Source organism: Aspergillus lucknowensis (assembly GCF_044049455.1).
Source record: "Aspergillus lucknowensis strain CBS 449.75 chromosome Unknown BJX67scaffold_41, whole genome shotgun sequence".
Lineage (NCBI taxonomy): Eukaryota > Fungi > Ascomycota > Eurotiomycetes > Eurotiales > Aspergillaceae > Aspergillus > Aspergillus lucknowensis.
Genome location: NW_027263585.1, coordinates 36,744 through 61,255, shown reverse-complemented (window position 1 = coordinate 61,255; position 24,512 = coordinate 36,744). Strand labels below are relative to the sequence as shown.

The following is a 24,512-nucleotide window of genomic DNA, read 5'->3' as shown; positions in this document are numbered from 1 at the left end:
TGATATCAGGCTTCCGAGGCCTGTCTCCCAGCTCTGTGTCTTCCTACGAATAGTTTGTACTTTGGACAATATCCTCTGAAACCAGAACGCTTGTAAATTATAAATTTTCACGCTTCACATTTGAGAGCTGCGCTTATTCTTACTAATCTTTCCAGCCGGCTTTGACGTCCCTACCCCTCACGGCATAGTTCTTCCGCACAGGTTATCATGAGTGCTCCGAAAACATCACCACAGGCTCAGATCTACCCTGGAAAAGGGCTGGGCTTTATAAGCATGCTCCCCGCCCCTACCTATCTTCATATGGCTAATAGTCTGGATAGCACTCGGCGCGTCGCTTCATAATGTCCTTAGTCGAGTGAAAGCCCACCCTCAAAGCTACCCCGCGATAGACATCGCCTACTCCGCGTCAGAGCCGCTTCAAAACCCGGTCACCTTGCAACTCCCCTCGAATGGCCTTCGCCTGCGCTTTGATGGCCCGGACCAAAGGCTGCGGCTGATAGAAGTACTCGACTTTACAAAAACAGGGCTCATCTACAAGAACCAGGAAGTCCTAAAGGGCTCTGCCAAAGTCCAAGATCATTCGGCTACCCCCCATGGCCCGAGTTTTCGCCACGTCTATAACCGTCTCTTCGGCCCTTCATATCCGGGCGAATACATACCCCCTACTCCTCCCTCACCATACGGTACCTATGTGTTATCATACCCTGGCGTCGCTTTCTCCTTTCCACTCCTAGACTCGGCTTGGTCGGAACAATGTGACTTTGTAGCATTACTCTCATCCTCTGCGGCTTTGCCAGCGACCTCGATGTCAGTATATCAAGGTTCTTCATGGCCGGAGGTTCGAACAAAGTTGTTTACACAGCAACCGCAGTACCCCCGCTCCCCCGCTCTGGCCGGGAAGAATAAAGAGCTTGTTCCTGACGAAATCGAAGAGTTCACTATCCTAGGCGCAGGGAAAGTCGAGATTACTCGCAGATCGACACCCCCAACATATATCACTCTATCGGAAACTACCCCGCAGGATCTTATTGCGGAGTTTGGGCCCCCAGATGCCATCTATCGTAAGAATGACCGCAGGATATCAATTCACCGTGCCCCTGGCGGCCGTGGTGGCGATGATACGATTCATATGAATCCATCGGGGAGGGGAGGGGAGGCTACTGACACAGACCGTTCCTCCGATAATAGTGTGGCTGATGATTCAGACGAGGAGGTTTCGCAGGCCAGTACCTTGGACCCGGCTTCACTACCGCCTGAATGCTTCTTCAATTATTTTCATCATGGATTTGATGCGTTCATTTCTCACCCGACGATGTCTGGCCCGGCGTTCCCAGGTTCTGGTCTTGCCGACCCGACACCTCCGTCCCCTTCTTCTCAAGTCGTTATGACCAAGATTGTCTTACATGGAAACGTCCCAGGATCGTATCCTTTCAACCGTTACCGACGCAGCCGCTGGAAGATCGAACTAAAACCATCTACACCACCTGTTTCTTCGGAGACGCGCTATGATGAGATATCTGAACGCCTTAGGGGCGTATGGAAGGGCTCATACGCGACCGTTGCGGAAGAAAAAGCTCTCGAACGGCCGATGGTGCTGAATAGGGGATGGGGTGACAGTCCCGAAAGCAGTGTGGAGTTCCTTGGTGGATGGGAAGAGAGCACAGCGAGGGGGCAAAGAACAGGGCAAGGCGGACCCGACGGGAGCTTAGGAAACACAGAGCTTTTCGGATTCCCGGGTCTCCTGTTCGAAGTCATGAAGAATGGAGCTGTAAGCTGTTTAACTGTATATTGACCCGCCGTTTACGCTCTGAAAATTGATGATTTGGCGCCGAGCATCTTCCACTCTCCTGCGGGAAGAATTGAACGACGTAATTTTTAAGTACCCGCCGCGTAATAATACGCGATTTTTCTGGGAGATAATGCCAAGCCTGGATCCTCGTAATAAATTGACAGCTTTCGCGGTTCGCGGCAGTGCTGGCGGATCTTTTTCAAGACAATCTCAGTCCCACTCCTCAGCCGGTTGACTCTTTCTGGAGTAGGACATGCTTTGGCGATAGCATGTCGGAACTGCCGCGGACGCTGGCTCGGTCCTGGTCGTCGACCTTGAAGCTTCCGAAATCGACGTTCCCGGCACGTGTGACTCCGGCCGACCAGACGAAGTACCTTAAGCGATGCACCGACGACCTGTACGCCTGGCAACGTCGTGAAAGGCCGGCCGATCGATCGTTTGTTCTTCACGATGGACCTCCGTATGCGAATGGCGATCTCCATATTGGCCATGCCCTAAACAAGATCCTAAAGGACATCATCTGCCGTGTGCAGCTCGGGTTAGGGAACCGGATACGCTACGTGCCGGGATGGGACTGCCATGGGCTGCCGATTGAGCTTAAGGCTCTGGAGGCACGAAAGGATACTCTGCAGGAAAAGGGACCTGCTGTTATAAGAAAGGTTGCACGGGATCTTGCGGAGCGGACGGTGAAGGAACAGATGAAAGGGTTTCGGCGCTTTGCGGTCATGGCAGACTGGGAGAATCACTGGAAGACTATGGATAAGGATTTCGAGAAGAGACAACTCGGCGTATTTCGGGAAATGGTCGAAAAGGGTCTTATCTATCGCCGGTTCAAACCGGTTTACTGGTCGCCTTCCACCGGAACAGCCCTCGCGGAAGCAGAGCTAGAGTACAAGGATGATCATATATCTACCGCTGCATTTGTGAAGTTCCCTCTGATCAAGGTGCCGTTATACCTGGAGCAGAACCCCCTACTCAAAGGAAGGACTATCAGCGCCGTTATTTGGACAACCACTCCTTGGACTCTTCCGGCCAATGCCGTTATTGGAGTCCATCCAGCACTGGAATACACGATCGTCGAGTCGGCGGCTCATGGCTACCTTCTTGTTGCACAGTCTCGCTTGGAATATCTTGCGAAGACCCTAAAGGGGGACCTGTCTGTCATAGTGCCAGGTATCCTTGGCTCGGATCTGGCTGACAGGACACTGTATCAGCCACTCTTCAAGGCATCCGACTCCGAACCACAGCCAATTATTGCTGCCGATTTCGTTACCGCAGATTCTGGAACTGGTCTAGTCCATTGTGCCCCGGGCCATGGTATGGATGACTACGTGGCTTGCGCCGCTCGTGGGATATCCGCATTTGCCCCTGTGGATGATAATGGGAACTTCACTGAGCTCGCGATGCCTGACGATCCGAAACGATTAAGCGGGAAAAACGTTCTGAGAGAGGGAAACGCGGCCGTTTTGGAACACATTGAATCACTGGGACAACTTTTGGGCAAGCACAAGTACGAACACAAGTACCCTTACGATTGGAGGTCAAAATTACCGATTATCATTCGGGCCACCGAGCAATGGTTTGCTGACGTGGCCGATATCCGTGCCCACGCGCTGAAAGCACTGGAAGGAGTTGACTTTGTTCCGGCTTCTGGAAAGCAACGGTTGGCAAATTTTGTCAAGAACAGAAGCGAGTGGTGTATTTCCCGTCAGCGCGCGTGGGGTGTTCCCATCCCTGCTCTTTACCACCGTGGAACGGGCGAAGCCGTTCTTACAAGAGAGAGCGTTTCACATATCATGAATGTCATTGATGATCGTGGTATCGATGCATGGTGGACGGACGATGCCAATGACGAAACTTGGATCCCACCAGGCCTGAGGGAAACTTCCGGTCCTGGCTACAAACGCGGAGCCGATACGATGGATGTGTGGTTTGACAGCGGCACCAGTTGGGCGGAAATAGAGACACCCTACGGTGATCACGGCTACCCTGCTGATGTTTATCTTGAGGGTACAGACCAACACCGCGGTTGGTTTCAGTCAGGACTCCTTACCTTTGTTTCACACCAACTTACCTTCGGACGGACGAGTAGTCCTCTTGCACCCTTCAAAACTTTGATTACCCATGGTTTTACCCTTGATGAGGAGGGCCGGAAAATGAGCAAGTCTATTGGCAACATACTCCACCCTCAGACTATCATGGATGGAACCCTCCTGCCACCCCTCAAGCAGAAGAAGGGGAAGGCCAAGAGGCAGCTGGTGAATCAGGAGCCCGTATATGACGCTTTGGGCCCAGATGTTCTTCGGCTATGGGTCGCAAGCAGTGACTACACGCGCGACGTCGTCATCGGCAGGCAAGTTTTGCAGACGGTCCACACCAGCTTACACAAATACCGCGTAACTTTCAAGGTCCTTCTAGGGGCACTTTCCGATTTCCGCCCGCAAAACCAGACTCCGTATGACCAGTTGCTACTTGTTGATCGTATCGCGCTTCTGCATCTGTCGGAAATGGTTCTTGCAGCTCGAGGAGCCTGCGAAAAGTTCGAATTCTACAAGGCTACTAATGCTGTTAACCGATGGGCCAATCTTGAATTCTCTTCGTTCTACATGGAAGCCATCAAGGATCGCCTCTATACCTACGCAGAAAATAGCCCCAGTAGACTGGCGGCTCAGACGACTCTGTTCCAGATCTACAATCACCTTCAAGAAGTGCTGGCCCCAATCACACCCTTACTCGTGGAGGAAACCTGGGAGCACACTCCTGAAACGATCAAGAATCTGTATGAGCACCCCCTGAGACGCGTTGTCATGGATCCCGCCAGAGAGTGGCAAGAGACCTCACTCGGCACGGACTACCAAGACATCGTCGCTGTCCACTCCGTTATCAAGACCATTCAGGAGAAGGCACGAAGCTTGAAGCAGGTGGGTTCGTCCTTGCAGTCGTTTGTGCACATCAGACTTCCCAACGGCACGGACAATTCGTCTGTTCTCCGGCGTTATTTAGATGAGCTCGCCGATATATTTGTCGTGTCCTCGGTTACGCTTGGTGAGACCGACGAAGCAATCCCTGATGCAATAACCAAGGCCGAATGGCAGCACAGCGAGGAGTATGAACTCCCCAATGGGAAGAAGGGAACTGTGTATGTCTTCAGTCCGCAGGCTTCGAAGTGCCCTCGCTGCTGGCGCTATGTGATTTCGGAGGAGGAAGCTGCCGCAGAGAGGGTGTGCAATCGTTGCGAGGAGGTTGTTGAGGGTCTTAATGAGTCGAGGTAACAGATCATTTTGACTTTCTAGACATGTATATCAGTGGGGATTAGATCTGTATTATTATAAATAGAATTATCTTTCACCTTCAAAATCCCATTGACTCGTCTGCGGCTGTCTGTCGTGCATGTCTGTCGTCATGTGGCGGCACCGAAACCTGCTGTGACTGTGCCAAGAACTCTCTTCTCCCAGTCACCAACGCTCCATTCTGCCCACCTCAGGTGGTTTTCATCGCCTCTACTTTCCGTCTGCAGAATGAAGCTCCAGATCTTCTGGGCCAATCTCCTGTCGTGCCCCGCACGGAGTCTCGCCGGCCCCGGGCAGCCGGGCATTCAATGACGACAGCATCCAGGTCAGAATGACGGTTGACTCGGTAAGACCACACAGGCATGCCACTCCAGATCCCAGCTTCCAGCGAATGGCATATGCTCCTCCACATCAACAAGATGCAGTGAACGGTAAAGGAAGGTCGAGGCCGTCATCGGTCCCTTCCGTTGTGTGAGCATATAAATTACGCACCCTCCCATTCTTCGATGATGGGAATCCGCGGATCGAGCGGAAATACATCGCCGTCAAATTCCCCTATACAGTCGACCAGAATTCACCATGATTGAGGAGGCAGTGAAAAAGACAGTCACCGTGACAACCACGATGACAGAAACTATTACAGACGGTCTCCCCTTCCCGGAGCCCACCTCAACCTCGTCGGTGGCTCCGATTCCAACTGTGGTACCGGGAGGACATCCGACTTTCCAAGAAATTGACACGGCGGGAAAGCGGACACTATGGTAAGCCTGGAGGTGCTGTATTCAATAGGAATGGTTGTTAACAATTGGATTTAGGGTCGTCGTGGTGCTCATGGCTCTCTCGTCCCTCGTGTTCTATATTCTCAGCAATCGCGTTCAGCTTGTATGTCATCAATTCCTGCGGGGCTATAATTACTGACGACGCTTAGCCAAAACGTGTGATACATTATCTCGTCGCCGTCTCGACAACTGTCTCGTTTATCATCTATCTCGCGCTCGCTACCGGGCAAGGCATAGGCTGGAAACATGACGTACTGAAGCACCATCACAAGCATACCCCTGACACCGATCACGAGGTTATCCGACAGGTCCTTTGGCTTCGATACGTGAACTGGTTCATCACGGACCCTTTGATCCTCGCCGCTTTAACTCTGCTTTCTGGTCTCCCCGGAGCACATCTATTTGCTGCTATCGCTGCAGACTTCATCATGCTAGGCTCTGGTATCCTCGGCACCTATGCTGGGCATACATCGCGCAGATGGGTCTGGTTCACTATCAGCGCAATATCCTATCTTACCTTGATCTACCATATTGGAGTCAAAGGAACTAGAGCCGCGAGCAACAGGGAAGCTCAAACTCGACGTCTCTTCTCGGCCATTGCTGGTACGGCACTTCTCACCAAGGCGTTGTATCCAATGTATGACTGCACACCCCTTGCGGAAACCACACACCGCTAACGTAGGTTGATAGTACCATCGCTGCTGGGGTCCTTGCGCTCAAAGTGAACATTACTGGCGAGGCTGTCCTGTTTGCCATCCACGATATTGTCCTTCAGGGTATCCTCGGCTACTGGCTGGTGATTGCCAACGATGCTGCCACTGGAACGTAAGTGTCGCATCGGTTTACTTCTTTGACGCATTGAATGTTGCTAACGATTGTAGCAATCTCTACGTTGATGGTTTTTGGTCTAGCGGACACGGAAACGAAGGAGCAATTCGCATCGCGGAAGAAGAGGGGGCGTGAATGTAACTAGTTGGAATATCGATGGGAGTTAATTGAACTTGACCGCGGAAATCAAAGGCATTGAGGGCGTCAGAGAGCTGGACATGAAGGAGAGGTGGGTGATTGCGTTGTGTTTTCTGAGAGCGACCGGATGAGCAGTGCACAATCTGTGTTTATATTGTACTCACAAGGAGCATGGCCTTTAGTACGTGGAGTAATAAGTCAATATACCTATAATAAAAGTGTTTAATACCTAATTCAAACCAGGTGTTAACATAATAATTGCTCAGGTGGTTGTGGTAATGGTTACAGCCCTAACTGTTATACCTATCCCAAGTATGGTGAACAACTCGCTGTATATACCTGAATCACTCGGGAAGCAAAAACAAGATACACACTCCGGTGTAGAAGTCTCAAAGTTTATCAAAAGTACCAAGGAGTTGTGCACAAGGATTCGCAGCGGTCGAAATGTTACACGAGCTCCTACAGGACGAAGGAGGTCTGCGGCCTCAAAGCAGAATCACGGATTCAGGCCACCCCTACGGAGCTTTGTAGCAAATAATCAGTGTCAGGAGAAAGTCCAACGTAAAGCGTATCTACTGACGGCGAGTAGCGCATATCATTGGAGTTCGTGACGTTGAGATGATTGGATCTATTTCATACAATGAGCCCTCAATGGCATTACTTGGGCAGCCCCGCCTTAGCTATTATTGGCAAACTGTTCAAGTTCTTGGGAAAGGGCTGCAGATACGAACTTAGTCTTGGCTCGCAGAAAGGATGATGTACATGATACAGGAACCTTCCTTTACGATGTCTTTTGAATTGGAGCTATCCCAGTACCTAATCTAGGGTTTAGACCTTAACATATCCAGAATATTAGTCAGTGGAAACTTGGGCAGCAGGCGATGATTGATCGCATCCAAGCATGGCGTGTTAACCTGATGGGGCTGTGCTCTTTTTGATCTTTGCCTGATACGGGTTTTGTTCAGTCGCTGTTGCTGCCTGCTGCAGGTGTTCTTTTTTCATGTTCCTCAGTCGTGTGTGTTTACCCACCTCCGTAGTTGCAAGTAATGGACACTCTTACCGTTGATTCACGGATCAAAGGATCCATCTTTGGTGTCGCCGTTGTCGACGCCCTTGGTGGGCCAGTCGAGTTCCAGCCGCGGGGCACCTTCGACCCGGTCACCGACTTCCGGCACAACGAGCACTTCGACGTGCCACCAGGGTAAGTCTCCCCGTCAGGATTCACTCGGTACATACGGAATAGTAACCCAGATTACCAGAACATGGACCGATGACACGTCTATGACCCTGTGCCTGGCAAAGTCACTCATCGACTCCAAGGGCGAGTTCATCTCCCAGGCCGCAATCCGCAACTACATCGACTGGTGGGAAGATGGCTACCTCTCAGCTACAGGCGACTGCTTCGACATCGGCGCCGGCACAACAAAGGCACTCATGACCTGGCAAGGGTACTTCGACCGATCGCCTCACATCCAGAAGGACGACCCACACGGCCACGAGGGCGGGCAGCCCGCGATTGACAAAGCCCTGAAGCGCGAGGTAAGTTGCCTACCTACCTAGTTCCCGCGGGCACCCGACCTGACCGAGGCGCCGTCGCTGTTGATTCGTATGATATGTATGAAGTACGTAAAAACGCTGATTGATTGACTGCAGGAGTTCTGCGGAAACGGCTCGCTCATGCGCGTTTCCCCGATCGCCCTGGTCTACTTCCGCAACATGCCCGAGGCCATCGCCAACGCCGCTGCCTCCTCAGACGTGACACACCCGTACCCAACCTGCGCGGAGGCCTGCACAATCTACACACGCCTCCTCGTGCACGCGCTCAACAACACCAGCAAGACCAACCTGGCAGCCGACCTCTCCACCACGGCCTGGAAAGACCCAAGCCTCAAAGGACGGCTAAGCGGTTACAGGACTCTTTCCGACTGGGCTGCGCAGGACGAAGACAGCATCAAATCCTCTGGGTTCGTGGTCTCGACGCTGGAAGCCGCGCTGTGGGCGTTTTTCACGACGGACTCGTTCGAGGCCGGGGCGTTGAGGGCCGTGAATCTGGGGTGGGACGCTGATACCGTTGGTGCGGTTTATGGCGGGCTCGCGGGGGCGTTTTACGGCTTTGAGGCGATTCCGCGGCGGTGGGTTGGCGGGTTGCAGAGGGGGGAGATTGTCGCGGGGATTGCGGAGGGCCTTGTGGCTCTTAGTCGCGGTCGTGGTGGTGGGTTGGCGTAGCTCGTGTGGTTGTTGTGGTTGATCCTTGTTTACATGGCTTTAAATTCGTTGTTATCGTATGGTTCTGTGTGGTATAGTGGTACGACGAATGTGATATCCATTTACGTATAGAGCGAGTACTGCGACCGCACTGGAAGTATCGAGGGTTGCGCCATGCCGAGGAAATAGTGCGAAGCGCTGTGTTCTGATGCATAGACACCTCTACCAGGATACTTCTCGTGGGACTCAACTGAGAGGGTGCTTCCAAGTACCTAGGTAGAGGGTTTACTCATACAATCCGCGATATAACTATGCCGTATCTTCCAGGTATAGTTCGCCACCGGGGGATATCCTAGTAACACCAGAGTAAACGCGAGTTTTACGGCTGCACTTAATCTATTTGCGTAAATAAAAAAATTGGTCGGATGAACCTATATAAAAGAGATATATACAAATATGCATTGCGGATTGTCTCTCGGTGCTCCTGCTTGAGCACCACTCATCTAGATCTGTCGATGAGATAACCTCAAGTCGAGTACCGAAACCCCTTGTCCTGCCGATCTGTCAAATCGGAGTCGATCGCCAACCCCGTCGCCACGCCGTCAGCCGTCCTGCTGGTCATGTACTCAGCGTGACCCTGCTCCGCGAGCAAGTCGCGCTTCCTGTTTATGGACTTGGCGATGATGAGGTACACTACTAATCCGATGATCAGACCGGACCAGCTGACGATGGAGAGAAAACACCCTTTCGTGTACCTGGGGGCGTCGCTGTCGGTCCATGCTTGTGGGGAGACTGCGTAAGTCAGGATGTAGTCCTTAGATACATGGTAGTCTTGTGGGAGTACGGCGGTAGCATGACTTACCTATACATCCAACGCAATAGCTGATGAAGAACCCAGCACTGACGATGGACTTCTTGGTATTGCCTTTAACGTTTGATGCCATCAGCGTTGCTGCACCGCATAAAGGTGCAGAAGCACAGGATGCGAGCCACGTAGCAGCGAGAATGCCCCACGTGTTGCCCTCTTGCGCCTTGTCGACGGGCACGGACAGCAGAGCGCATGAACCGGCAAACGGAATGAGGGAAAGGAAAATTATGGTGAAGATACGTGAGTTGGGGAAGATACGGGGACCGAGAGCCGACATCCACACGGTGACGAAGCTAAAGGCGCCACTTGGTGTACCAAGAAGCATTGTTCTGAATCTCGAGTAACCGAATCCGTTGATGACGGTGGAGGAAAACTATTCCACTGCAAGTCAGCATGGCCCTTTGAAAAATGGGCAACCACAAACCTTCAAGATAGGTGTCGGTAGGGTGATGCATAGCGCAAAATAGCAATATATCCAGGTGGAGGGCGACCTAAGGGCCTCCCACATCTGAACCTTGTTGAATTCGGCGCGGTCACGCGTAGCACGATCAACTGCGAGACGGCGGGTGGCAAGCTCACGTTCCTTTTCGTTCAAAAACCAAGCCGTAGTCGTGTCTTTGGGCATTATGACGAGGAAAGTAATACCACATGCGCAGGTTAGGCCACCAAAGATCAAAAAGATGGCTCGCCAGCTTTCAATACTCATGTTGGCACCGCCCACTACGTACATTAGGAGAGCACCGACGATTTGAGAGATTCCGTTCATAGAAATCCAAGAGGCAACGCGAATGGGGTGCTCCCTGCGTCGGTACCAATGAGATGTGATGATGAGAAACGCAGGGGAGACTGCAGCCTCCGAAAACCCAAGAAAAAAACGCGCAACAGCGATGCCGGCAAAGTTCTTGGTGCCAGCGATTGACATCTCGACGCCACCCCAAACGATGATTGTGATACCGATGAACGTGGTGATCCGGAGACGAGAGAGAATGTAGGCCGCGGGATACTCCGAGACGAGCTGCCCGAAGTAGAAGAGCGAGACGACCCAGGAGAACTCTTGGCCCTTGAGTGAAAGGTCGTCACGAAGGCCAAAGACGGCAGCATAGTTGATGGAGCTTTTGTCGAGGTCTGCCAACGGTCAGCTGCGCTGCTCGTAGTAAATGCCCTGTCTTCTACTCACATTGAAAGAAATAGACAAAGGCCATCAGCGGCAGTATCACCATATCCAGCTTGCGGACGAGCTTCCTCTCCTCTGCCGGATCAATGGCCTCGAACACATTCTCCTCTCCATGCTTCATGTCAGCGGAAAGACCATCGACGATCTGGCTTGGGGAATGTTGCTGGCAAGAAGAGACCTTTTCATCGTTGGCAACAGTCAAAGCCATAGCTCGCGTGGAGGATAGGGAAATGTGTTGATGAGGGAGGCAAGGGGATGGCAGACTTCCCCCATCTTAACTCACGCAGGAGACAGCCTCCTCCCAATTTCCCATCCACCGCATATCTCGGCTCGCGGACAACTCCAACCCCAGATTGACGCCTCCAAGCAGCTTATCTGCGGAGAACGGCCCACTTGGCTGCTCTTTCTCCTGCAACCATGCCTTTCCTGGGCGCTAGCACACACTCTCTCCAACGGCGGATTCGGGATGGGCACGGGACTTCAAACCGGGTACAAGTACCCGGCACCAGCTTCCCGGCTTCTCTCTCTGCTCTTCATCTCTGCAACTGAACGTCCCACTCCTGCTATGAATTCTAACCGATCCATCCGATTCCGGCCACGGGTTCCAGATTGGGAAAGGAGGAGGATAGCCAAAGCGTGAGTCGGATCGGCTCTAACCCTCGATCGAAACTGACGGATTGTAGGTGTCAGAGGTGCAGGGGGAAGAAGATTAGGTGCATTGTTGTGCCACAGGCCCCCGACCCAGTTTGCAAGCGTTGTCTGCGAATTGGAGTCGAATGTGTCTTCGCCGACAGCCAAAACCCCCCGATCGCTCCTACCAGCAATGACACCTCACAGCGCCGCATGTCCCGAGCGACGTCAGATTACTCAACCGAAGAGTCCGCTGTGTCACCACAGTCTGCACGTCTGGTTATAAGAAACCCCCATCAAACGCGTAAGCACTCGGCACCTACAAGAGCCAGGTAATTGGTCAGAGTTGCTGAACATGATCGTAGATTATGTCGGCGAGGGTTCTAATGGGACATTCCTCGCTCAAGTACAGGATGCGGTTATCGCGAGATCACCGGATGAGACTTCAGCCGAATTAAACCTTGTTAGTTTGCCGGAAGTTTCTTGTTGTCGAGGCTGGTACTAATATCGGGGACTGCTGTTAGGGCTACGTCCAATCCTGCAACTCGAGTGATATCGATCCACATTTGATAGGAGCCGCTGCGCAAGTTTTGCCTCCGAGAAGTGTGGCAGACTTTCTGGTTGGAGTCTTCTTCCACACCGTCGAGGCAAACTACTACTATATGGACCGAGCAGAGTTCAAGAATAGACTGGCTAGCTGGTACAACAATCCGACCTCCACTAGATTTGATCCGAGTTTCCTTTGTTTGACCCTGATGGTACTATCCATGGGGAGTCAGTTTGCTGAACTGCAGGGGCCACGAAGATCGTCTTCATCCAGAAACGTCTCGAGTGGTGGGCCGGGGATGATTTTTTATACCAAGGCGAAACTGCTCCTTCCTGATGTCGTGACGCAGTGCTCATTAGAGAGCATACAAGCTTGCTTCTTGATGGGATTGTTCCTTCTCCCGTCAAATATTTCGGATTTATCATATATCTACCATGGAATGGCCTTGAAGATAGCCATCTCAGCCGGCCTACATCGAAAGATTGCAGCGGAGAATCTTGAGGAAAGGGTCATGCACGTTAGAAATAGGCTGTGGTGGTCGCTATATACAAGTGAAAGGTTTGCTTATGACCCAACTACGAGTAACTTGCCTTGCTAGACGTTCATAGGCGTCTTACTATTCTCCTCGACCGTCCGGAATCCATCCGCGAAGACGACATTGATGCACCGCTACCACAGTTTAACGAAGACTTGGATTTACCGCATTCTGAGGATAATATCATCAACTTACAGGCCAGTATTGCGCTGACGCGGATTTTCAATAATGTTGTACGGTGAGTACCTGCGCTTCCTCCTTGCAAATTTTTCATTAACCAAGCACCTAGGATAAGTAAAACCCATGGCTTCGAAAACGAGGCTGCCTCGGAAGGTTCAGCCACCAGAATCAAGGAGAGTCTCAACGAATGGTCTCGCGATCTGCCACCGCGGCTTCAATTGGATAAGCTTAGCCCCGATATGAAGTCCTTCCGAGGCGGCGTACACCTGCATATGACTCGCAATTTGATTATGATTTACATGGGCCGCAATTCCCTCCTTCGTCATATTCAAAAGAGCCTTCAGATTCAAAAGGACACTTCCAACACTGCCCACTCTGGATCTGGTACGGACTCAAATGTCGATACCGAAACATCTCCGACTGGTTACGAAGCCAGTCTGGTCCGGGACTGCGTCTCGGCTGCGTTTGAAGTCATCCAACTTGTCAGGTATTTAAAGGAGAACAATAAACTAGCGAGGTTCTCTTTTACAGATCAGAATTGCTGCAGCACTGCGGCACTCATTATCATGACCCATGAACTTGTACATGAACATCCCTTTTATGAGTCGTCCATGGAAACGGCCATGCAGGCAATGGCTCACATGGCGACGGGATGCCAGAATGCCAAACAGGCACTTGGGCTGATTGAGCGTCTCCAGCGCGTCATAGCCGCCATGAAAATGAGTCAAGCCACTCAGAGAATGAATAGCCATGAACCTGAAAGCGTTGAAAACTTGGGATATCGAGAATGGGAGAGCTGGATGGCAGCCAAGGGTGGCCAAGGGACACTGGCACGCGGGCAGGAATTGTTTCTAGATCAGACGATGGGCCAAAGTTCGCGTAGTACATCCTACGCCGGGCGTGGTGAAGTCAATGACAGCGTGGATTTTGCGCTTCTCGACGACATGCACCAAAGCGGGGGGGCTGAGGGTGCGTTCTATTCGGTGTGGCCGGATAATTTGGACTCGTTAGGGCTCGGTGGTTTTGAGGACTTCACTTTTCCAACGCTCTAACTTATCTAGATTAGTCTTCGCACCACTTACTAGAGGTGACGCTTACACGGATAATAATATATCTACTCTACTGAATTTCTTGGAGAGGAGGATCAACTTCGACGGCCACCTTGCTCCACCGGCTACAATGTACTCTGCCCTCCTTCATAACCATCAACAGATGCTCTTCTGGCCGATCCAACGCCGTAATATCGTCCAACGGGTTCGCATTCAACACCAGGAGATCAGCAGCGTATCCCGGCTCGATACGGCCAAATTCCAACTCGCGCATCAACAACTTCGCCGCGTTCACGGTCGCCATCTTCAAAATCTTCTCCGCACCCAGCACTTCAGACCGAATGGCGAACTCGTTGGTCTGCAAATGGCACATCGGGCCCAGAAGATCCGTCCCAAAACACATGGTGACCCCTGCTTCGTCTGCAATCTTGAGACTCCCCAATCCAGCATGCAGAACGGCCTCATTCTTCTCCACACCCTCGGGCGGGAGATACTGAACGTACCGATCCGACGCCATAGCCTTATACGTCACCAGAGTCGGGGTAAGGAAGCAGCCCTTCTGAGCCATGAGTTTTGCCGTTTCCTCGTCGATCAGATTCCCGTGTTCGATCGCCCGCACCCCGTTATTTATGGCGTTCTGGATCGACGCAGGCGTGTACGCGTGGCAGCTCACGTACGTTTTATTGATACTCGCAACCCCCGCAATCGTCCGGACTTCCTCGGGAGTAAACTGCACGCTGTCAATTGCGTCGGTCGGCGAACTCACGCCCCCGCCGCCCATGATCTTGATAAAGTCCGCCCCGCGCCGGATCTGATCTCGCGATACGCGCAGACACTCGTCGACACCGTCACATAGGCGCCCATTGGTCCCGAAGACATGTCCGCCACAGCACTGCGTCGTGTCGTACCGCCATCTGAGGTCCCCATGTCCGCCGGTCTGGGTGAGCTGGTTCACGGCGACAAAGAGTCTCGGCCCATTTACGACGCCGTCTTGGATAGCTTCCTTCAATGCAATGGATGTCCCGCCGCAGTCGCGCGCGGTCGTGAATCCGCGCCCGATCATCTCTTTGGCTAGTCGGGTTGAGCGCAGCGTGGCGACGTTCTGGTTTAGCGTTTTCATGGCGTACAACCCTTTCTCGCCGGGAACAGCGTTCAGGTGTACGTGGCAGTCTATGAGGCCTGGGCAGAGGTATTTACCTTCCAGGTCGATGTCCACGATGTCGGCGTCGCGTTCGTCAGTGCTCGCTGTGGCGGGCACAGAGTCCATTGAGCCATCTGGGGAGTGTCTGACGGCTACGATTTTGCCATTTCTTGTTATCACGATTGCGTTGGGGTGGGTTTTTCCGGCGACGGGATCGATGAGGGTGGCACTGCGGAATATATACTGTTTCTGTTGGGGCAGGACCCAGGGAATCTCGCCTGGCATGGTGATAGTAGACGGTTGTGCGTGAACCGATCGGAAAAAATGACGGTCTAGCGGGCAGGGTAGAAGAAAGTAAAGAAGTAGTCGTAATGAGAGACGCGAGATGAGGTCACGGAAGGAGGGGAGAACCGAACCCTTGTTGTTTGGAGAGGTCGAGCTTTGCACTGGCGGATCGGGTACATGTACCCGACGGCCCCATCAGCATCGACGGTAGGTAGCGGGTCGCCCAAGACCCCTACAGAGAACCACGTATGACCTGTGAACCGGATTGCACTGGTGTTCTGGAGGTCTGAGCTTCTGTATCACTTGAATTGACTCCTGCCTTGCGCCGGCTGAGAACAGATCTCCGTGGGAAAATTCTCCCCCAGTGCTGCGGTGACTGAATCCTCGAGACCCGATAGGGACAACGGTGACGCCGAACATCCACAGTGGTTGGCTCCCACTTCCCAGCTCCTCGACATTCATTCCCCAGATGGCAGACGCGAAAGAAAGGGGGATGAACACCGTCGCAATCATCGTCAGTTTGTGGATCTTCTTCGCGTTTTCAGCCGAGTGCTCGTCCTTCTCTGACCCGGAACTATTCATCAACCCCTCCATCCCCTTTTCACATTCTTCGATAAGGGGCCTCGCTCGCTGCAGGAGATATTCGAAGTGCGTCACAAGCAAGGCGATCGTGTATTCTCCTTCTCTCGATCTACCACTATGGGTCCATTTGTATGGCATCTTTTGGTGTGTTTCGAGAATGAGCAAAAGTTGTTCCAGCCTGCTGGCGCGAGTCACGAGGTGCTCCCTGATAAACTGAAGGTTTACCAGGGACACCTCGTTGAATCGGGCGTGGTATTTTCCTGTGAAGGCGAGCTCGTGCATGGTTCGCTGTTCCATTAAAACGAGCATTTGCTCTTCTGAGGACGCAGAAAAGTGGAATATTTCCCTGAGCGCATAAATGGGATCTTCGGCGGCTATCTCTCTAACCAGGCCTTGTCCATATTCGAGAGGAAGCTGGCGTATGGTCTGCTTGATCCCCCGATTCAGTTGACCTTCGTGAGCACTGACGGTCCTCTTTGGGATCAGGACGGTGTCGTTGTCCCCGTCGCGGACAACAACTGGGAATGCGTGGGGGGGGGGGGTTCGGTATGAATTCCAGAGGTAGGCCACCACGGGCCTCTTGGCGATTCCGCGAGGTCACGCCCATGGTCTAGCCAGACAACGGCGCGCCATGCGTTTTCGTACGGGCGAATTTCAACGGTGATTTTTTGCTCCATCACATGCTCCGTCGTACCAAATACAAGAAAATCGCGGACTATCGAGTCGCCGGAGAACACACTCGGGGTCCAGGTCATATTTGCTTGCCATACGATCTACAGATGTGTTTGATAAATGGCCGCGCAAGAATAATATGTGCGGCCCTTCCGGTCGCAGTTCGTCTTGGGAGCTGCTTGTTTGCGATGGTTCGAGCGGGATCTGGGCGCCAGTGGCTAGGTGGTATGCCAAGGCGAATTGATGGCCTTCCGGACGTTCGGTGCTTGTATCTATTCTGCGATTCGAGGCCTCACGTAGAGGCTGAACTAAGTACTTGTTCAAAATTCCCCGAGCAGGGTCCCGACTAGCGTGGTCCCCACTTGACCAGTTGCGAAGTGATTGGATTTTCGATGCAAATGTACCTGCTTTAAGAGAAGGAAAGGAAGTACCATGTTAGTATTGGGACCGATAGGATCGTTACAGGTAATCGTACCTTCGCCCGGGGTTACCCTCTTGGCTGCCATTGTTAAGAAATGCAGTGTGGAAACAATTCCTGGTGGATGGAAATTTGCGCAAGCTCTTTAGAGATGAAAGATCAACGATGATTTCTGCAAAGCCTTCTGGGATTCATGAAGGTATTATATGCTAGAGAGCATCTTCTGAGACGGTCCAAAGGGGGGGGTTGCTAGGACCACAGCTGAAAGGCAGCCCTGAGTCAACTTCAAACATGGTGGCCCACGACTCGTTCCAATGCTTTGTTAGTATTGAAGACATGAGTTAGAATGCTAACTCTACCGTTCCGATGGAGGGAGATGAAATTTGTTAGATCGGACGGATTTCTGTTACCCGCCTCCATGCTTGCAATCTGCTGGGGGATAGAACCGGAAATGGGAAGTCACTAGACGTATTCTATATCGGCACTAGGCGACTGGAGGAGGAATTTCTGAGAATGACACGATAAACCAGGAGGCCCCGCGGAAAGTTTCGTGAGGCATGAAGTCTCAGGGTGGGAAAGAAGCCCTGTGTCGATGGGGGGCTTGGTCAACGTACCCGACTCAGTCCGAAACAGCCCAGGCAGGTATCACCTATTCTGGGTCTAAATCGGCTTCTGTGGGCTTCTAGAAGTGGTTCCGGGTGATGATGGTGGATAAAAATATTATCGAAAAAGACAGCCCAGGGAAGCAAAGCACGAAACTCAAAGCTTGCCTTAAAGATTGCGTTGATTTCGTTTCCCATAGATTCTTGCCAGTGTTGAGAGGCTGACTGATGCCTTGGGTAGGCTGATCCCTAGTCAAGACCGAGGAACGTTTCCGAGAACAACCAGATCATATCAGAGGTGAGGCCCGAGCCCAACGACAGCGATCTAGCGAAGCAATGAGGCAAACCCATCGTTGTCCGATGGTTCAGGCACGCAGGAGCGCCCCTTGGCGCAGCTGTATTCTCGGGCATCTGTCCCTCGAGGGGAGCGCCCGGCTTCGTCAGATGTAGTACAAACCACATCCGAGATGGCGATTCCTCTCGGTCAACTTTAGCGGCGCCTCGTCCGTGCCGTCAAGGCAACCACGGAGTCGCTGACAGAATCCTACGCCCAGTTTCTCGCCCCCTTCGGCATCCGCACCATGATCATTGAGCCAGGCGGCTTCCGGACCCCGTTTCCGGCACATGGTACCCGCACAGATGGAGGCATAACGGGAGATTACAAGGAGAAAATGGAGGCATGGTTGAGTAATATCGATGCGGTTGCGGAGAACCCCGCGCTCGTGGGCGGAGACCCGCCTAAGTTCGGGGCGAGGGTCCTCGATGCATTTGATGGAACCGGTTTGTTTGCGAAGACCTGGGCCGAACATGATGCGAATAACGTGCTAAGGGTTCAAATGGGCTCGGATGGATATGGGTTATTTGGAGAGAAGCTGAAGGAGTTGAACGAGGGGTATGCGAAATGAAGGATCTTACGAGGTCGACTGAATTCGATGCTGAATGAGATACCTAATGCTGCACCAAGTAGGTCATAATATCGATTAATTTCGTATTCAGTATCTGCAACTTACCCAGCAGTGTCTCAGGACATTCAACAATCCCATTTCTATACTCACCCCCCCCCCTCATCAAAAAGCGTCCGTTAGTCTTTGCAATCCATCGTCCCAAAACAAATTCAAAACCTCAATCACAGCATCAACAACAAGTCGATACCCTACTGGTAAAGCATTAACACGCACAATCTCAGTCGACTCTATCCAGAGGCCAGGTACGCCGGTATACCATCCCTGATCCGCCCCACATCAGCGCCGGCAATCTCATCCAGTAGATTGAAAAGCCCGAATCGCTCCTCCCTCCGTCGAGGGTATAGCGTGCGGACAGAGGACAAAAAGGTCTCCATTGCGAATTCGGCGCTGAAACCGAGCATTGGCGAGCGGTGAGGATGCACTGGGGTGGATGTGTATATGACTCTGTCTTGTTTTGGGTGGAGAGTGAGGGATTTCCAGGTGCCTACTATTTGGGTGGGCATTGAGCATGATTAACTAGGGAACCCGGGGAGAGGGGAAGAGGAGAGGTGGTGGGGGGGGTAAACGGACCAGGGAGACGAGCCGTATAGAATGACAAACAAACACTAATATCTAGGTTTTCTCCTAGACTGCGGGCCTCATGCATGATTTGCTCGATTACAGCGAGATCTTCGGCAATCTGGCCGTCTGAAGAAGTCAAGGCTGGGTTTGTTTCCACCCAGTGGGAGCAGAGCTGAGGTGCGGAGGTGACATTCCAGACGCCTGAGATACTTGGGAGGTACTTCCTTGCGTTTGTGAAGAAGACCGGGCATATTGTAAGGAGGTTCAGGTCTAGACGTGTGATGCCACTGAGGCTGAGTTTGGGCAATTCTTCGCAGAGGTGGAGATGGGCGGGTCGGGTGAAGTACTCCCTTGTTGGGCGAAGGCCGAGATTTGGAGGGCCTTCCAGGAATGATTAGTAGTGGGAAGGACTGAGTGAGGAGGAGTTACAGCGAGTGGATCTCGTACCCATCTGTAAAGGGGTCTTGGGAGACCCAACCGTTATAAAGAGGCTTGATGGCCTTCCGTTCGATATCGCAGATTCGAGAAACCGGAGCCACCATTCGGCGTTGCAGTCGGGGTCGACGAGTTCTAACGCGCTGTGGACTCCAATCCGGCGCGAGGGCCCGGAGAAATCACCCGGGAAGTCCATTGCTTCAACGGCCTTGTGATAAGCGTGGATGAGCATCTTTCTCTGGGTCTCGCACTGCTCCACGCCTGTATTTTCGCCCAAGGGTATGACAAAGGGGTTTGGTAGGCCGATGAATTGGATTTGTTGGGATTGCTTTAGTATATCTCTGATTGACTTTCCCTCACTTTTGACGGACTTGAGCTTTTCCTGGAGTTTTGAGTTCTCAGCTGCTTCGTAAGACCAGTCCCCAAGGAGTAGTGGCATGATAAATGCAGGGATCGTGAGGTAAGTGGCCGAGGCAACACAGCTGAGGATGCTCCTTAGAAGATGCGCATGATAAAAGTGTAGAGCCATGAGCTCAGAAAGCAATGTGTCCCTAATTTTAAGTGGTGAGAGGTGTTCATCCCCATTTACTCTCTTGGCCAGTTGTTCCTGGAACTCGATGCACGATGGATACTCCAGGTATTCCTGTAATATCCGGGTTCGGGATCTGCTTGTCCGCGGGGAGCCATACGGAATGAAGTTGAGGTGCTCAAATGAATCATCACCCCATGTAACCGCCCTAACGACAGCCAGCTCTGAGGAGTTAGACTGCAGCTGTGAGAGGCGGCCTTCCATCTCGGCCACATCCATCATGTCTCCTAGATCAAGGACGCAATGGTTCAGCATTGGGAAAACAGCCCGAATACGAGGTAGCTCCATCAGAGTCACAAGGGCAAGAAGTCCGCTCCTTGCACTGAGCCCCGCAAAGAGACAGTCCCGAAGCTGTCGACTCCATTCCCGGCAGACACCCCTCAACGCCTTGCTCTCGGTGACGAGGGTGAACAAAGAGACATATGCAAAGAACGGGGTTTCATTAGCTTGACGGAACAAGCCATCGGCAAGGACAAACGCAAATATTTCTGCAACGATGAAGTGCGGAAGGGAAAAGAGCAGCTGGAGGGATCTTTCTGACGAGGCAAAGAAGGTTGGAGGTTTGAACGAAAAAGGGACTGGGGAAGCCCCAGGCTGCCTAAAAGGCTTCACATGCGCAAGTGGCACTGGAGGGTTTCTTGATCTCGTTCTAGCCATCACGACTAATTTCAGTCAGGCTGGTAAACAAGAAGGAAGAGATGGAAATCGCATCTCGAGCAACGAAAGGAGACACTGAGTGGATGTGGGCCACTGGTCACGCCTCCAGGATACGAAAGCGGCTTGGCGTTCTCGACTTCAATTCAATTCATGAGTGATTGAGGGAGCAAAAATCATTTTCTTGCTTCAGGCAGGATCTGCCTCTTGAATATAAAGGTAGTCAGATCCGAGAAAAGATTTTCTGCAGACGAACTGATCCCTGGATGGGGGCCATCGCTACCACTCACCAAGTGTCGAGAATCGTAGGGAGTCAACATTTCACTTCAACCCACGAGCAAGTTTTCTCTTCTTCGAATACTTTCTTTCTCAAGTCTTGAATTTCCTGTAGGTCTTCCAATTGGGAAGTGATTATTTACCATGTCTGGCTTTCACCGCAGAATAAATGAGCTCTTTTCTCGATGGAACGTGACGCGACACGTTTTCGCGCGAGCACTGCAGGCGAGTCTCTTGTTTTGATATTCCCATCCCCTCACCTCCTCTGATCGCAACCCTCTGTCACAGCGGTACATACTCTATCCCGACGATGTCCGCGCTTTTTGCAGCGTATGGCCTGGCTCGAGGCAATTCGCCTAGCCCGGACCAGCCTCGCCGCGATGAGACCTCGCCTGATCGCGGTGTCCGAGATACTATAAATGGCACGGCCCCCTGATCTGTACGTAATCGAGAACTGAAAACTAACTCCCGCCCAGAAATAGATGCACCAGACCTGCCGAGAAGCGCCTGCGACGACCGACTCATCCAGCTATTATCCCCGGTTCGACCCCTCGATTGGGACAACGGGCTCGCCAGAGAACTGAAAGATAAGCGACAACGCACGGCAGCCCTATTACAGTGCCGAGGGGTAGCGATCGCTGCCTGTTCGCATTGCCAACACAGAGGTCCTTGGAAGAGCTGTGTCGTGTTTCCAACATACAAAAACCAGTCGATGTGGTCTAGTGCGTGCGCGAATTGCATCTTTCACCACAAGGGTGTCCATTGTTCCCATCGCCATGCATTCGAGGCTCAGAGCGGACAACCGTGGGACGTGAAATTACCGGGTAGGTCCACTCAGTCGTTTTCCCCCGTCGCGCAAGAACTGACTGAGGCTAGTGACATTGTAGCACGCGGTGGCTTGCATTGCGTCCTCACCCGCGAGCCCAACTCCGCCATGTCGGCGGGTACATCCACTAAGTCCATGACCATCAAAAGGAAAGAAGACTCCGAAGAGACAGATGCAGACACACAAAAGCCGTCAAAGAAGATGCATCATACACCCCGGCCTTCATACTTGAAGACTGCATTCGACGGGCAGGCCCTTCCCTGGCCTGTACGCCCTTCTTCATGGAACGACGTCGCCCAATTACGCTTGCAGCTCAAAGATTTCGAGTTCTTTGCACACAATACTCGAAAAAGGATTGAGGAACTTGAAAGCCAAGAGAACAGGTCTCCAACAGCTTTTTGGGAAGTAGAAGCCGCGAAATTCTTCCAGAGCGCTCGTGAGAAAAAGCCTTAAACTATGGCCCCAAAACGGCTCGCTCCTGGTGTCATAATTGCCGTCTGTCGCGGCGCCTTGCCTCGTCCGGACTCCTCCTGCTTTTTACAGGAGCGAATGAGGTCTTCGGTGTAGCCCGCGTGATTTGACAATTTTCCTCCATTGAATGCTTCTTTTGTTGGTAGTTGATGCTATTCCAAATCATAATACAATTAAGAGGTAATTGAGATCCAATCTCCATCAAACGCTAGTCCGCAAGAAGCATGGCTGTCGATCCACCTGCAATCTTTTGTGCCCTGACGCCTTTCGGCCCTTCATCAAGAACTCCGCCACCGCTCTCTTGTCTGAGGACACAGTCTCTCAGCAATCAACCACTATAATCCTTCCCGATCACAATTATGTCCCGAATCAGCGCAACAGACGGCGACCGCACTCTAGATAACCCCTCCCCAGAGCAACTCCACGACCTCCTAGCAGACATGAACCTCACCGACAACTTCGTGGTCGTGGAGGACACGAACTCAAACGGCAACTATTTCATCCAAGTCGCGCTAGACGCGGACCCTCCGTACGGAGGCTACACGGTTGAATACCGCGACGGCGGGCCAGATGCGCATTTCCAGGCGACGGTGCTGCGCGAGTCGGATTGGGGCAGCGTCTTTGATCCTGGGTTTGAGCGCGTTGTGTCGGTTGTGTGTGATTGGGCTGCTGGGGGGAGGAGTTGGCGCAGTGCGCTTGAGTGGCGGGTGTTGGATTTGAAGAGGGAGGAGGCGCGGTAGCCCAGGCTGCTGAGGTGCATATGCTGGATCAGGCCTGCTGATTCAGGATATGGATTGCAGGATCATTTGCCGATTTGTTCAGGACCCTTCATGCATACACCTGCAGTGCTACAAGCACGAACATCCACATGATTCAGATAAGCCGCCAATAATATTTGTTTCCTATCCTGATGTCTTTCCACCCCACGAGCGAGCAGGAGTTGAACAACAAAGAAACAGTCTATGTAGAAGATACGGGGGATTTTCCCATGTTCTTTGTTGTCTGGAAAATAAATAGCGATCAGAAGTCCTGCTAGATCTTAAAATGCCAACTGCCCCCAACCACTGACGGCTCTGACCGATAAATCCCACACCTACAACGCTGGACCCTCACAGGATTGTTCAACCGACGAAAGTCTTCACATTTAAGACACACTTGCACGACCTCACGAACATACCATGCACATCTTCCCTATTGCCCTTAAGGGAGAGCTCGGTTGTCAGAGAGCAGAGACTTGGAGCAGGGACTCAAGGGAGTAGAGGCTTTTCCAAATCCGAGCATGCTTGGGATCGGCCTTGTCTTCGGCGGTATTGGTGTTGAAGCTATTGTGCGAAGATAGAAGAAAGCGAAAGCCTCGGCTAAGAAGACGGAGTAGATTGAACCGATGTGCGCACCTGGGCAAGCTTCTCAGCAGCCTGCCACGGCCAGCTTCACTCATTTCGGTGGGCATGTTGAGTTCTGAGCGAATTAAAGCTTGACTTGCTTAATACCTCCGCCACATCACTTCTGGTGGTATGGTGCTGGCAGTCATAGCATCAGCTCATCGCGTCACAGTCTTTTCGCCCGTGTCTCTCACATTGGTGGGTTTTCCAAGCTAGGACTACACAAGCTCCCGGATTCGGTGAGATTTCGAGTGAATTGCAATCTGGTGGGTAGCGAAGAGGCTGCTGTGAATGAGCATCGGATCTCTATCTCGAGAAGGCAAAAGGAAGCACGATATCTCCTAATTTGCTCTAGGAGACTGCGAATCCCAAAATATTTTGGGATAGCCAATGAGCAGACATGCCATCATTTCAGCTTCTGATACCGACATTTTCTGGGTGAACCCTAGATATTTAATAGTTCCTTCACTGATTTCCGATTATGGTAGTCCCAGCGCTTCTTGGACGTGCTCGAGTGTTATAAAAGCGCCATTCTCCTCGTTCGACTGAGAATTGCTTCTTCCTCTTCTCTTTCATCTGCGTTGATCAGAAGTGCCATCCTTATCTCGGTTCAGTTCCAACATATCGTCATATACAGTCAA

At 52.1% G+C, this 24,512-nt stretch overlaps 12 protein-coding genes across 12 annotated transcripts; 8 read left to right on the top strand and 4 right to left on the bottom strand.

Annotated features, from left to right (window-relative positions):
- Window positions 1-11: 11 nt before the first annotated feature.
- BJX67DRAFT_361430 (UPF0183 domain protein) lies at window positions 12-1,927 on the top strand. The gene is made up of 3 exons (XM_071029865.1): window positions 12-92; window positions 156-271; window positions 321-1,927. Exons 2-3 carry the CDS (start codon window positions 208-210, stop codon window positions 1,790-1,792), a joined length of 1,536 nt encoding a protein of 511 aa, XP_070883321.1. The 5' UTR covers window positions 12-92; window positions 156-207; the 3' UTR covers window positions 1,793-1,927.
- A 50-nt stretch (window positions 1,928-1,977) lies between these two features.
- BJX67DRAFT_361429 (isoleucine--tRNA ligase ISM1) lies at window positions 1,978-5,146 on the top strand. Its single transcript, XM_071029864.1, has one exon. It carries the CDS (start codon window positions 2,059-2,061, stop codon window positions 5,059-5,061), a length of 3,003 nt encoding a protein of 1,000 aa, XP_070883320.1. The 5' UTR covers window positions 1,978-2,058; the 3' UTR covers window positions 5,062-5,146.
- Window positions 5,147-5,262: 116 nt separating this feature from the next.
- BJX67DRAFT_361426 (opsin family protein) lies at window positions 5,263-7,042 on the top strand. Its single transcript, XM_071029863.1, has 5 exons — window positions 5,263-5,840; window positions 5,895-5,961; window positions 6,008-6,495; window positions 6,549-6,683; window positions 6,740-7,042. Exons 1-5 carry the CDS (start codon window positions 5,659-5,661, stop codon window positions 6,819-6,821), a joined length of 954 nt encoding a protein of 317 aa, XP_070883319.1. The 5' UTR covers window positions 5,263-5,658; the 3' UTR covers window positions 6,822-7,042.
- Window positions 7,043-7,627: 585 nt separating this feature from the next.
- On the top strand, window positions 7,628-9,412 carry BJX67DRAFT_223350 (ADP-ribosylglycohydrolase family protein). The gene is made up of 3 exons (XM_071025779.1): window positions 7,628-8,025; window positions 8,084-8,363; window positions 8,478-9,412. Exons 1-3 carry the CDS (start codon window positions 7,871-7,873, stop codon window positions 9,048-9,050), a joined length of 1,008 nt encoding a protein of 335 aa, XP_070883318.1. The 5' UTR covers window positions 7,628-7,870; the 3' UTR covers window positions 9,051-9,412.
- Window positions 9,413-9,555: 143 nt separating this feature from the next.
- On the bottom strand, window positions 9,556-11,192 carry BJX67DRAFT_390018 (major facilitator superfamily domain-containing protein; the record flags this gene model as incomplete). Its single annotated transcript, XM_071034578.1, has 4 exons — window positions 9,556-9,821; window positions 9,892-10,270; window positions 10,322-11,022; window positions 11,075-11,192. 4 exons carry the CDS (start codon window positions 11,190-11,192, stop codon window positions 9,556-9,558), a joined length of 1,464 nt encoding a protein of 487 aa, XP_070883317.1.
- A 345-nt stretch (window positions 11,193-11,537) lies between these two features.
- On the top strand, window positions 11,538-14,015 carry BJX67DRAFT_383810 (transcription factor domain-containing protein; the record flags this gene model as incomplete). Its single annotated transcript, XM_071033535.1, has 6 exons — window positions 11,538-11,707; window positions 11,755-12,005; window positions 12,067-12,164; window positions 12,226-12,806; window positions 12,857-13,021; window positions 13,073-14,015. 6 exons carry the CDS (start codon window positions 11,538-11,540, stop codon window positions 14,013-14,015), a joined length of 2,208 nt encoding a protein of 735 aa, XP_070883316.1.
- A 67-nt stretch (window positions 14,016-14,082) lies between these two features.
- Window positions 14,083-15,438, bottom strand: BJX67DRAFT_383809 (uncharacterized protein; the record flags this gene model as incomplete). The annotated part of the gene is made up of 1 exon (XM_071033534.1): window positions 14,083-15,438. The coding sequence occupies one exon, from the start codon at window positions 15,436-15,438 to the stop codon at window positions 14,083-14,085; it is 1,356 nt and encodes a 451-aa protein (XP_070883315.1).
- A 1,054-nt stretch (window positions 15,439-16,492) lies between these two features.
- On the bottom strand, window positions 16,493-16,931 carry BJX67DRAFT_361419 (uncharacterized protein). The gene has a single exon (XM_071029862.1). It carries the CDS (start codon window positions 16,773-16,775, stop codon window positions 16,503-16,505), a length of 273 nt encoding a protein of 90 aa, XP_070883314.1. The 5' UTR covers window positions 16,776-16,931; the 3' UTR covers window positions 16,493-16,502.
- Window positions 16,932-18,293: 1,362 nt separating this feature from the next.
- BJX67DRAFT_383808 (uncharacterized protein) lies at window positions 18,294-18,617 on the top strand (the record flags this gene model as incomplete). The annotated part of the gene is made up of 1 exon (XM_071033533.1): window positions 18,294-18,617. The coding sequence occupies one exon, from the start codon at window positions 18,294-18,296 to the stop codon at window positions 18,615-18,617; it is 324 nt and encodes a 107-aa protein (XP_070883313.1).
- Window positions 18,618-18,667: 50 nt separating this feature from the next.
- On the bottom strand, window positions 18,668-20,939 carry BJX67DRAFT_361418 (uncharacterized protein). Its single transcript, XM_071029861.1, has 3 exons — window positions 19,686-20,939; window positions 19,248-19,619; window positions 18,668-19,164 (listed from the first exon to the last, which is right to left on the bottom strand). Exons 1-3 carry the CDS (start codon window positions 20,917-20,919, stop codon window positions 18,905-18,907), a joined length of 1,866 nt encoding a protein of 621 aa, XP_070883312.1. The 5' UTR covers window positions 20,920-20,939; the 3' UTR covers window positions 18,668-18,904.
- Window positions 20,940-21,078: 139 nt separating this feature from the next.
- On the top strand, window positions 21,079-22,676 carry BJX67DRAFT_223314 (DUF3716 domain-containing protein). Its single transcript, XM_071025778.1, has 4 exons — window positions 21,079-21,303; window positions 21,357-21,614; window positions 21,669-22,016; window positions 22,080-22,676. Exons 2-4 carry the CDS (start codon window positions 21,503-21,505, stop codon window positions 22,469-22,471), a joined length of 852 nt encoding a protein of 283 aa, XP_070883311.1. The 5' UTR covers window positions 21,079-21,303; window positions 21,357-21,502; the 3' UTR covers window positions 22,472-22,676.
- Window positions 22,677-22,848: 172 nt separating this feature from the next.
- BJX67DRAFT_383805 (uncharacterized protein) lies at window positions 22,849-23,229 on the top strand (the record flags this gene model as incomplete). The annotated part of the gene is made up of 1 exon (XM_071033532.1): window positions 22,849-23,229. One exon carries the CDS (start codon window positions 22,849-22,851, stop codon window positions 23,227-23,229), a length of 381 nt encoding a protein of 126 aa, XP_070883310.1.
- Between the last annotated feature and the right edge of the window lie 1,283 nt (window positions 23,230-24,512).

Coding starts and splice junctions, on each gene's coding strand:
- BJX67DRAFT_361430 (XM_071029865.1), top strand. CDS start 208: ATGAGTGCTCCGAAAACATCACCACAGGCTCAGATCTACCCTGGAAAA. Junction 272..320: donor AAAAGGGCTGGGCTTTATAA/GCATGCTCCCCG, acceptor TAGTCTGGATAG/CACTCGGCGCGTCGCTTCAT.
- BJX67DRAFT_361429 (XM_071029864.1), top strand. CDS start 2,059: ATGTCGGAACTGCCGCGGACGCTGGCTCGGTCCTGGTCGTCGACCTTG.
- BJX67DRAFT_361426 (XM_071029863.1), top strand. CDS start 5,659: ATGATTGAGGAGGCAGTGAAAAAGACAGTCACCGTGACAACCACGATG. Junction 5,962..6,007: donor TCAGCAATCGCGTTCAGCTT/GTATGTCATCAA, acceptor GACGACGCTTAG/CCAAAACGTGTGATACATTA. Junction 6,496..6,548: donor ACCAAGGCGTTGTATCCAAT/GTATGACTGCAC, acceptor GTAGGTTGATAG/TACCATCGCTGCTGGGGTCC.
- BJX67DRAFT_223350 (XM_071025779.1), top strand. CDS start 7,871: ATGGACACTCTTACCGTTGATTCACGGATCAAAGGATCCATCTTTGGT. Junction 8,026..8,083: donor CACTTCGACGTGCCACCAGG/GTAAGTCTCCCC, acceptor CCAGATTACCAG/AACATGGACCGATGACACGT. Junction 8,364..8,477: donor ACAAAGCCCTGAAGCGCGAG/GTAAGTTGCCTA, acceptor GATTGACTGCAG/GAGTTCTGCGGAAACGGCTC.
- BJX67DRAFT_361419 (XM_071029862.1), bottom strand. CDS start 16,775: ATGACCTGGACCCCGAGTGTGTTCTCCGGCGACTCGATAGTCCGCGAT.
- BJX67DRAFT_361418 (XM_071029861.1), bottom strand. CDS start 20,919: ATGGCTAGAACGAGATCAAGAAACCCTCCAGTGCCACTTGCGCATGTG. Junction 19,620..19,685: donor CAAGACCCCTTTACAGATGG/GTACGAGATCCA, acceptor CATTCCTGGAAG/GCCCTCCAAATCTCGGCCTT. Junction 19,165..19,247: donor CTATACGGCTCGTCTCCCTG/GTCCGTTTACCC, acceptor CCACCCAAATAG/TAGGCACCTGGAAATCCCTC.
- BJX67DRAFT_223314 (XM_071025778.1), top strand. CDS start 21,503: ATGTCCGCGCTTTTTGCAGCGTATGGCCTGGCTCGAGGCAATTCGCCT. Junction 21,615..21,668: donor TGTCCGAGATACTATAAATG/GCACGGCCCCCT, acceptor ACTCCCGCCCAG/AAATAGATGCACCAGACCTG. Junction 22,017..22,079: donor GTGGGACGTGAAATTACCGG/GTAGGTCCACTC, acceptor GTGACATTGTAG/CACGCGGTGGCTTGCATTGC.